General features: G+C 30.4%; 1 protein-coding gene across 1 annotated transcript; it reads left to right on the top strand.

Annotated features, from left to right (window-relative positions):
* Positions 1–2753: 2753 nt before the first annotated feature.
* LOC108549517 (uncharacterized) lies at positions 2754–11513 on the top strand. Its single transcript, XM_017902930.1, is given in 8 exon segments — positions 2754–2935; positions 3208–3338; positions 3773–4013; positions 4269–4674; positions 9986–10104; positions 10360–10490; positions 10805–10984; positions 11171–11513. Coding segments are annotated over 8 exon segments (1467 nt in total). The 5' UTR covers positions 2754–2821; the 3' UTR covers positions 11316–11513.
* Positions 11514–11696: the final 183 nt, after the last annotated feature.

An 11696-nucleotide genomic window follows, 5' to 3' on the forward strand; every position in this document is an offset into this window, starting at 1 on the left:
GCCAGCACAAAACAGTGAACGCAATGTGATACTAAATGATAATAAAAATAAAGTAATTATTGTTTAGCGTGCAACGCTTCGGCGAATCGCACAAGCGCGACTCGTGGCTCTTTCAAATAAAAAGGAAAAAATATCTTTCGATCGCGAGAGGAAGAAGCTAACGGACGATCCTTTTTTCTGCGAGCCGCCTAAATAATTTTTAGTAACTAACTTTTCGTCGTTTCTCCTTCCAACCCTCTTCCCCTTAAAACCCTCTCCAGCCCCCTTGTCCTCTCTTCACGAGACGTAAGCGCACTAGGATTACGTATACAGATTATTTTACCGTTAATTAGTTACGTTTATTGTGTATACATACACATACATACACTCGCGCGCGCGCATACACACAGAGACACACTTACACACGTACACACGCTCGCGGCCAGATGTCCCAAGAGGGCATTTTGTTTTTTCCTAAACGTAGCGAAATATTGTGAAAATAAATCATTTCCGATGAATTTTTGAACTTTACTTCCGGCTATGTTGATGACTTAACCAGGGAAGACTCGTATTTAAGAGAGTAAAATCGTGATGGTAAATGCGTATGCAGAGTTCCAGTCTTGCAAGGATCGGCCGTTCCTTTGTCTGTAAAAACGATATCGACGATACGTATTATTTTTCGAAAAGAAATTTGTGCAAAATCTTGCGATTGTGAGTGAACAAACAAATGTCGTCATACCTTTCCAAGATGAAATAATATTTGCCTTACGTTACCATATCGTGCATTACCTTTTCTTTCCTCGAATATTGACATCTAGAATCTTTTATTCTTCGGACATCTGGTCAGAGTTTTGTAGAATTTAAGCATCTTCCGAGCGGAGAACGTTTTCCGCGTGCTTTCTTAGTGTTCATAGATTTACAAGAAATAAATTAATTCAGATGAGAAATCTGTAAAAGAAGATAAACAAGCGAGCGAAAACAACTTGGCTCATATCAATGTCCTTTCCCTTCCCTAAAACAAAAAAAAAAGAGAAAAAATCAGTAGGTTTATCTGATTTGTCGTACAATCTCTTATTATACGAAACTTAAAATCAATTCAAGCTACAAGTATTATTCGTATGCAAATAATATGCATACTTTGTCAAATTTGAAATTCCAATGAGTTCGCGGAATATAGATAAATATAAATTTTGTTCCTTTTGTCTCCAATCAATGATACACATAAAAAGAACGAGACACGCAAAATGTATAAAAAAAATAAATCTATTTACAGAGCTAATGTACATACGTTCACAAAAGCCACGCGCATAAATGAAATTTATCGGAATTGTTTGTAGCGGTTCCTCGTTTATAGACCTATTGACGTATAGTTAGAAGAATATCTACACCAAACTAACGGTTCGATGACCAAGGATTTCATACAAAAAGAAACCTCGTTGAAAAACCCGTTACCGGCGGGCCACCGTTCACAATGGTGGTATATGCTAAGCGCTGTCTGTTGACAGTGTCGATTGCATAATTGCAACGTGATAAGTAATAGCCAGTTCTCGTTTTGTTCTGAGAAGGAAAACTTGGGTACATTTGCCATCTACCTGCTCCATTTGTGAACATAAACACAGACTTGCTAAAGGTCGAGGTTGCTGAAACCGGCTTCATGAATGACTACAGGAAGAGGAATAACACCATCAAAGGTGTAAGTTTCACAATCATGCATTCCAAGATGCTTGCTGCAATGTGTTCTAATCCCGGTCTTGTCGTAGGCGAACACTTGATCGAAAACTTAAAATAAAAGAGAAACGTCTGATTAGGATTTGGGAGAAAAAATTGAACGAAGTCCAACATAGGAATGTAAATACAACCGTAAAAATTTATATATTCATTCAATGAAAACGAAAGTTTTAGATGTGATTCACCATTCGGTCTTTTTTCTCATTCCCCAGCATCCATGTAAATATTTTGAGACCAATTGTGTCAAGGTACGATGCAACTGCTAGATTTCGAAAGTATCGTATTCCTGTTAACAAAATTACTTTATTTTAATACATTTGCAGTATTTCTTAGAAGTGTTGCTGTATTCAAATACAATTTTTCATATACATACGTGCAAACAATTAATGAAGATAATAAGTTTCTTCGTGTAAAAACTCTTTAATTTTCTTCATCTATTTTCAATAAATATAGATTGAGGAAAGGCATAAATCATTCGTAATGACGTGACAAAAACTTGCACTTACTTGATAGGTTATATTCCCACGTTCACGTCATATTTTCCTTAATATATCCAATTCTCTTTTTCCACGTCTCGTATAATCTTTATATCGTATGATGTATAATGATAATTTAGAATAAGAATGTTTTATCGATGGAGATAATATATAGACTGAAATTGTTAAAAAAATCGAAGAATTAGAAAAACAATGATATAATCGATGTGCAGATGATTCACCTGTCCAGTGGCGACCTCGTTACAATTGTCATAAACATATCTAGGAAATGTTGGCATCTCGTCAAATTGACTGACATCGATCCACCGGATAAGGGATTCTTCTTCATCGACCAAAAGTACCGTTACCCGAAGAAATTGCATAATGGGGTCTGCATCGTTTCTCGACGGGTCGCCGGGTGCCACCTTGGTTCAACTTCTTGCTAAGAAGTCCTCTAGCAACATTGACCAATGACCATCGTCTGGTGACCAGATTCTGGGGCCACGGAGAGTACCGTAAGAATATTCACGTGTAGGTAAAACAGAGGGGGTAGTGGCCGGTCAACGCTCCTGCGCTCCCTGGTTAATGTATATAAGAGAAGCGGTTCAAACCATGTTCACAGTAGACCAACGGTAGACATGATCGGGAAGATAGTTCTGTTTCTTGCGACTTTGGCTCTAGCTAGAGCCCAGATTCCCAGTCTGGGTTTCTGTCCGGAATACGTGCCTATGGCGAATTTTAACATGAGTAAGGTAAATATGATTAACCACTTATCTAGTGTAAGTTATCTTTTTCTAAATTCGAAATGATGACGTATATTTATTGGTAGATGTCGTGTATCTATCGTTACAATTGTGATGTAATTTTCATGAAGTTCAATGTTGTTTACATTTTTAGTTTATAAAATTCTCATTGTCATGTATGAAAGTAGAAATTTATTTATAAGTACTACAAGGTAGAACTTTATGTTAAGTAAAATTTATATAAATGATTTCACCAATGAATTATTTTAATTGTTTAATAGTTTTTGGGTGTTTGGTACGAAGCCGAGAGATACTTCCAGTTGACTGAAGTAGTATCACGGTGTGTAATGGCTAACTACACACAGAGCCCTGACGGTAAATTCCGTGTCAGCAATGAAGTTACCAATAGATTGTAAGTAGATTGCAGTTAATGTCAACTTTAAAATAAAACAAAATTTATATCAAGTGATAAATAAACTAATATCCAAAATTTATAATTTTTGTAGCTTACATTCACAAAATTATCACTATAGAGTGTACTATATATCTATATAATATAAATGTATATAAAATATTATCATTGTACAATTTTTTAATTTGAAACGAGTTTGATATTTTATCATACTTCGATACTTGGTAAGTTGGTTCCATTACAAGTGAAATTTATTGGTGACCATGACTTACATCTATAACATTCAAATAATAATCAACATTTATCCTTCAAATTTCTTACCTGTTTTCCAATAATCTTTAATTTGTTTAGCTTAATTGGCATTAAATAATAAATCTTTATATTTATAATTGAAATTATTCTAAGTATATACCTATGATTATCTGAATATTTAGCACGGGAATCAAGAGAATACTGGAGGGAGAAATCAAAAAAGCTGTATCGAAAGCTGAAGAAGGAAAACTGACTGTAAAATACACAATACCATTAACTCCTGAAACTAAATATTCGATACTCGAAACGGATTACGAATCTTACGCCGTGATGTGGAGTTGTTCTGGTGTTGGACCATTCCATACACAAAATGCCTGGGTCTTGACAAGAGAAAGATTGGCACCAGGAACAGTTTTACAGAAGGTAAATTCAATATTAAGAAATGAATGTGTATTATTCTTTAAATTCATTTCCTTCTTAAATATAACAAATATTTTTAATTCGTTAATCATTTATTCACGATACTTGCATTCACGTCTGTTATTTTATAACCTATATCATAACCTATACGACATTTATTCCTATTTTCTTAATTTTCTGTAAATGATATTAGAAATTTCTCTATGCATGAAGAATTATATCATAATTTATTTTCCCTAATATATTTTCTTTGAACAGGCTTACGCTGTCCTGGACAAGTACAAAATTTCCAAAACATTCTTCATAAAGACGGATCAAGACGACTGTGCTTATTTGGACGCGACACCGACGAAGCCAGCGGAAGCAGAAACACAAAGTGAAAACAAGCCAGAAGAAGCGTCAGAGACAAACAATGAGAATGTTAGGTCTGTAGTTCCAGATGCACCGGAGGTAATTGTTGAAATGAAAAAGGATAAGGAAAAGGCGAAGCAGCCTGAATCCGTCGATAACGTGAAGACGCCGGTTAATACGGTTCCTGAACGTATCATGGAGGTGGTAGACACCGCGAAAGAAGATCCGTCGATAATTGATGCGAAACTAAACACAAAGAAAGCCAGTGAGCCTATAGTAGAGAAAGCGGACGAAGATTCGAAGCGGACATAGGGTCTATTTAAAAATCGACGATTAGTTCTTAATTTGTTTCGTTTAAAAATTTTTCGCGGGTAATATATAGTTGAGGTTCAGGCTCGTAGCGGTTTTGTTGTCAAAACCAGTCTCGCCTGAGTGTTCATTACTCATCGCGTTTGCAAGGATTATCACTTTCATGGTTCATGGATGGGAAGGAGGGTATTTGTTTGAATTTATGTACAAATGTAAAAAAAAAAAAAAATAAAAGTTGAATAAATTGTTACATAAAATGTTACATGAAATTTCGTTGTATTTATTATTCTCATTCCCTGTACGATTACATACGGATCGTGCAATAAATCGAAAAATAAAAATACGAAAGAAAGAGAATATAAAATAAAAATTTTAGTATGATAGATAGATTAAGTATAAATAATGATATTGTTTAAAAAATTGTTTAAAAATAATAATAATTTTTATTACTGTTAGTTTCAATTAATGTTACTATTAATTATGATTAATAACGGAATTTTTATTTATCGTATAATTACTAGAAATATTTCAATTTTATGATCATAAAAATATAATTCCGAATGAAAAATAATACCTGAGAGAAATGAGTTAAAAATTTAAAAGATCCAATAATCATCTAACATGTATAATTCATAAGACTCTAAATTATAATATTCAGAAGTAATAATAATCATAATTAGTCATATTTCATGGGTATGTCATATTATCAGTTAATCACTATAATTAACCTAACAATTTTCCAATTTTTAAAGCGTAACGTGTTCAAGTATCTCATTTCGAAACGACCACATATAATCAGAAAATTCATAAAGCAATAGCATAAAAGCAAAAGGAACGTAAATTTAAGTAGTTACTATGCTAACCGTTCTTTTTAATAAACCCAGAACAAGTAATTAGTTAGTCGCGGTATTTTTCATATAGGCACGTTTATAAAACGATAATGCGTTAGCCACTCGTTAAAAGAAGCCTTAACCGTAACACGTTCTACATACCACCGTCGATAACAGTCGACAAAGGTTATTGAAACTGGTCGCACGAAACTCGTCTGATCGAAATTAGATCCGAAGATAAAAATCGGTTAACAATCGATTAGTCGTTGGTAAATTCGAACCGTAGGCCTGGGGTTTCTTGAACCTCCGACGTACCGTTAGTGACCCACTAACTGACAGAAATCTTCCGAACGCATCCAGTCAGCCTTCGCGGCGCTGTCTGCGTAAGCGGAAGGCGCAAAGAACGGGAAGCCCAGTCACTGACAGACGGTTCGTCGCGTGAGAAGTGTGACCGCCAACCCCGATCAGTTCCTCGAGTTGTCAAGTTTCAGCGTGTACAACGATTGTCAACCCGGTACGTGTCCCATTCAAATCAGTTCAATTCGTGACTCTCATAATTTTTCTTCACCACGTATCAGAGATCGTCGTGTTCTTTCGCTGCATCGTATACGTGATCGTGATACGAGAGGTTACGATTGATGAATAAAAACATCCACGCGGTTTAACTATTGATGTTAATATCCGCATTCTTATATACGTAAAATATATCCCTTTTTATTCCATTCTAGATGCTAGTTTCTTTTTTATTACTATCTTAGTTACGTTGAGAATTTGTTTCAATTTAGTTTTATATATATTGTATCATAATTAGAATTCTTATTTGCAAGTGGTTTTATACATTTACTTAAGTTCCCTTTTAATGAAAGTATTTTTATGGTATATGTAAACTCGTAAATATAGAAAGTAGTAAAAATGTAATAAATTTCTCTCGGTAATAATAATAAGATATTATTTTAACGAGATGAAAATTAAGTGGTACATTACCTCTTATTTTTTTTTAAAATATTTTACTTTCTTTGAGAATTTGTTTATTGTAATTTTGTAATGTAATATAATATATTGTAGTATATTGAAATTTCGTATTTTTCATAATAATTGTAATTTTTAGTTGGAAATGTTTTTATAGGTTCATGTAATTTTCTGTTTAATGAAAACGTTTATTACATATATAATTGGTAAATATAAAAAAAAAGTAAAAATACATTTTTTTTTTGCTAATCAAGTTATTTAAAATTTTATTTTAATGAAAGTAATATATTTAGATTAATAAAAATATTTGTTGTAAAATATTATTTTTTAAAAATGAAAATTAAAAGGTATAAATACGATGTTGCACATAAATTGATGATTTCTTATTTTTTAATTACATTTATGTAGGTAATGAAACGCATATTTGCAATACGAACGTAGCTACTTTCTTACCAGGAAATTAAAAGCTAACTGTACTTTTGAAACGCGGTTTGATTGAAGTATTTACTACGGTCAATTTTTGCAAATATTTATATATTCAAGAAACGTACGTGCCTCGCATATAGATGTACAATACTGGTTAAAAGTTTTTGATTATATTCTGGATGAAAATTTTTTTGAGAAATATTAGTCCAAAAAATTAATAAAAACTTTAAAAAATATTTAATTGCTTGATTATTAATTGCTAATTATTAAACTGCTAATTAGTAATTTAATTAGCAATTTAATTATTAATAATTTAACAACTAGTAATTTAACTTAGAATAAATATTTTTATGATCTATGGTATGATTCTGAGAAATTTTCTTCTGAGAAAATACTGCGACTAATCATTAATATTAATAACACTCAAACCACTCAAGAAGTAAATAATTTTTTCAATTCATGAATAAATATAGAAATTCTTGGTATTATTTTCATTTTTCTCCCCCTAGAAAATATTTGCTTGAGATTTAATAACTATTCCCAAAAGAGGTTTAAAATTATTAATATTAAACAACAATTTTTTTAGAACGTTGTCGAACAATTTTTTTAAAAACTGTTTTTAAAAATTGTATTCTATTTTTCGATTTTTCAAAAAAGGTATGTGATACAAATTAATTTTTGAGGTCATTAATATTTTATAGGGCTCTCTATTACTATTTGGAAATTTTGGCAAAATTATGTAATGATTTAAAAAAAAATTTATCTAATATTTACTGCAATCACATTTTTAAAATTTCGAAAAACTGATTTTCATATCTTTTTTCCCTTGTTTTTGGTTAATTTTGAATAATTTTTCATGTGTTCTACAAAATTTAATTTGAAACTCTTGTTATTGCAAAATTTGGAAAATATTTATTAATTGTAAATACGTACTATGATAATGGAAATATCCACTAACTATTTTCTAATTTGAGAAACATCATTTTTCGTGGTTTAAAAACATTTCTGAAATATTAAAGAATATATGATTTATTTAACAAGTTTAAAAAATAGTTATTTTAAGAAAATTTATTTATGTTCATTATCAAAATATTTTTCTTAATTATGATGTAAAATACATCTTTGTTGTCTACATATAGAAAGCAAAGAAAACTAAATTTTGTATTTATATTTACAAATAATTTAAACATCAACATTTTTATTTATTGTTATTATTTATTACGTTCATTTTTATATATTCATGCATATACTCACAGAATATTAAGACACTGTGTAAATATATTTACTATTCTAACTGTAAACTGAGTGTCATATAAATATTCCTTGGCAATTTCTCTATTTACCTTAAAATTAATGAACCACTTTTTTACACACATACATAAAAATAAAAAGTCAAATTTATCAATAAATCATAATTATTATTATAAAGATATGAATTATGAAAAGTACGTACTAACTCATGAGCATTGAGACACTTATGCCAATCTTTTTTCCATTATTACATGTGTACAATAAAAATAAAAAGTTTCCGCTCTAATATGACTGAAGAAAAATAAACTAAATCTGAAAAAAATTAATGGCAAATTATTAATAACTATAATAATTATTATCTCATTTCAATTCTTGGATTTTAAAAAAATTTCATAGTACTAATTTCACCAATCCAGTATTGTAAAACTTCATTTTGCTTTTTCAATCAATTTTGAAGTTCATATTAATAATTCTCCTATTAGAAAAATCTAAATTGAGCATAGTAGGCTCTTCAGGCTAACCCATAATTCTCGGTTTATTATTTTTCTACAACTCCTTGTAACTCCAGCAAAATTAATGTATTCTTCTTTGCTATGTGTTTTGGAACGCTATCCATTAATCGTTTTCTTGATTATGTAGGTCAGTAGTCACCTTTAGTAGAAGACCGATAATTTTCTCATTACTTATGGACAGAAGTGTATTTCTTTCCTCTGTTTCTCTATTCTATGTAATTTTATATATCTTTACGTAAGTCGTAATTACACGATCAATGAGATTCTACCATAGATGCATCATTGAATTCATTCTATAAATGAAATATTCATTTTATATAATTAATTTGTCCGAATGCAAAATATATCATAAATATTATTTATTTACTTAGTTTTATATTATATTACGAATAATATAATTATCAACAATTTTTGTCACTTTTTATATTTTCCTATTAAATTTTTTAATAAATTTTATATTATTCTTTGTTTTTAGTCATAGTTTATACGTAGATGTACGAAACTATACATTTAAATCAAATGTATTCGAATTTTTACATTTGAAAATAAAACATAAACGTTAAATTAAATTATTTAAAATGGTGTGATACATCTAGCAAGGAAAAAGTGTTGAAATTGTACATGAGAAAAATTAGAAAATAATTCGACGGTGTATATTACGTTTATAATAGGTTTATTGTAAATATTAAGCGTGGTGGTGCTAGTGAGTTCGGTGGAAACTCCTCTTAAAACTGCCATAGCACCAACAGATCTACTAACAGCATATTAAAATATTTAATTTTTAATTAAAAATTTTTTACTTTTGCTTTTGACTAATATAGTCTTTGAATTCGAATATTTTTTTTGACCCATAAATGGTGTATTATTTTGGTTCATTATAGTTGAATTATTTTTCAATTTTACTCAAAATATAACACAGTGTTTCTCGACCAATGTGTCAGTATATCATTAGAATTTCATTAAAATTTCGCACGTGATAAAAATATCAAAAATTTTGAGAAACATGTACCGTGTACTATGACGAGAAAAAAAAAAAAAAATAAAGAAAAGAATATAATAAACTCAAATAAGAAAAAAAATGTGTTACCATTTCAAGTAAATAAAAATTTTTCTTCTTACAATTACGGTGTACCACAAAGATCCAATTCTAGTTCTGAAGTGATCTCCAAAGAGGTTAAGAAACCCCGATGTACCGTAAACAGTAAGATAATACATTGGAATACTTTCGTGTACTAGTGCACTTGTGGCGCACCCTGTATATTAATCCAAGTTACCTGTTAAATTAAATACAAATTAAATGAAAGTAATAAAACGATTTTTGTTACAGAAATGACGATGTTGCGGATATATTTAATTTCAATCGTAGCAAGCGCCGCCATGGCACAAGTACCATTTTTAGGGTCCTGCCCTCTCGTGGAAACTATGCCAACCTTCGACGTGAAAAGGGTATTTACCTTCAGTACATAATTTAATGTTCATTATGCTTATTAGGAACCGGAATAGATTTCTTGTGAATACCTGTGTTATTGACTTACTTATGAGGCAATGCAACCTGCATTTAGAAAGTTGTCCTCAATAGGACATTGATATACATCCGATGTAACAAGAGATATGTAAAGTATTCAAGTTCAAAGACGATGCATACTGACTTTCTTCCAGCTTTATCGTTTGAATAAACTTACTCCAATCACTATTTTATAGTACTTGGGGAAATGGTACGAGATCGAGAAGTACTTTGCATTCTTCGAGTTCGGTGGAAAATGCGTGACTGCGACTTACAATGAAGGAGAGGGTACCTCGCTCAACATCTTGAATAAGCAGATATCTGCTTTGTGAGTATAATTTAATTGCTTCCTTGACATTATATCTGAACGATTTCTGCTAACTTTTTGTATCCTGAAATATTTGTTTTATAATTTTTTAATTCCATTATTCTAAATTATAAATAATTATCATTATAAATAATCTATTACTATAACTAATTATTGAAAATAAACGTATTAATAATAATACTGTTTTTAGTTTATTTTTCATAATTATTTGTAATTAGTAGTTGCAGTAGTTATTTTAAATTAAGTTCATTTTAAATGAATAATAATCGTTAATAAAGAGTTGTGATATTATCTTACTTTTTTTATTTATCTAGAACTGGAGTTTCTTCAAGTATCGAAGGTGTTGGAAAACCAGTTCTCAAAGCGGAAGATGCAAAACTAATTGTTACGTTCCCGACCTTGCCCCTTCCAGTAGATGCACCTTACTGGGTCCTTGACACTGACTATACAACTTACGCTGTCGTGTGGAGTTGTTCGAACTTCGGTGTGTTTAGGTAAGCAATACGAGGAGCTAGAAATATAAAAAATATGAAATATTCCTAAAAATGCTATTAGAGATATTAAATATATCCTACTATTTTTTAACAACAGATGTTTAACAAATATATATTAGTATATTTTATAACTATTCTTCCAATAAATTAATTTTTCATCTACTTTACCTACTGTATATATTTCAGTACGAGGAACGTCTGGATTCTGGCAAGGGAACCGAAGCCACTTGTTCCCGTTTTAGAGAAAGCTTATCAAGTGCTGGATAAAAATAACATAAGTAGAGCATATTTCATCCGCACAGATCAGAAGAACTGTCCTGTAGGAAATTAAATGATATTGTATTAAATATCAAAACAGATTTGTCCAAACAATATAGTTTTGTTGCATTGTAAAGTAAGTTCACTGTAATGATGTTTTGTAGATCACTAGATTTCGAAGATCATAATTTTGTATGATTGTGCGCACTTTGTTTCGTGATTATTAAGTTATTGATCTAATATTAGATTGTATACTAGATCTTTTGTTTGTAACTAACATGATTCACTTTATTGATCGTCGATAAGGAAAATTGGCAGTTGGATAGTTCTGTATGATCATTATTTTTATGCAATTGAATAGCTTGTGATTTTTAATAGCCCATTAATTTATTATTTCACACTGTTCTGTAAATTTATCATACAAAAATTAATGTAAAATTTTTATTATATAATA

This window comes from Eufriesea mexicana, unplaced genomic scaffold (genome assembly GCF_001483705.2).
Source record: "Eufriesea mexicana isolate 0111107269 unplaced genomic scaffold, ASM148370v2 scaffold2087, whole genome shotgun sequence".
In the NCBI taxonomy this organism is placed as follows: Eukaryota; Metazoa; Arthropoda; class Insecta; order Hymenoptera; family Apidae; genus Eufriesea; species Eufriesea mexicana.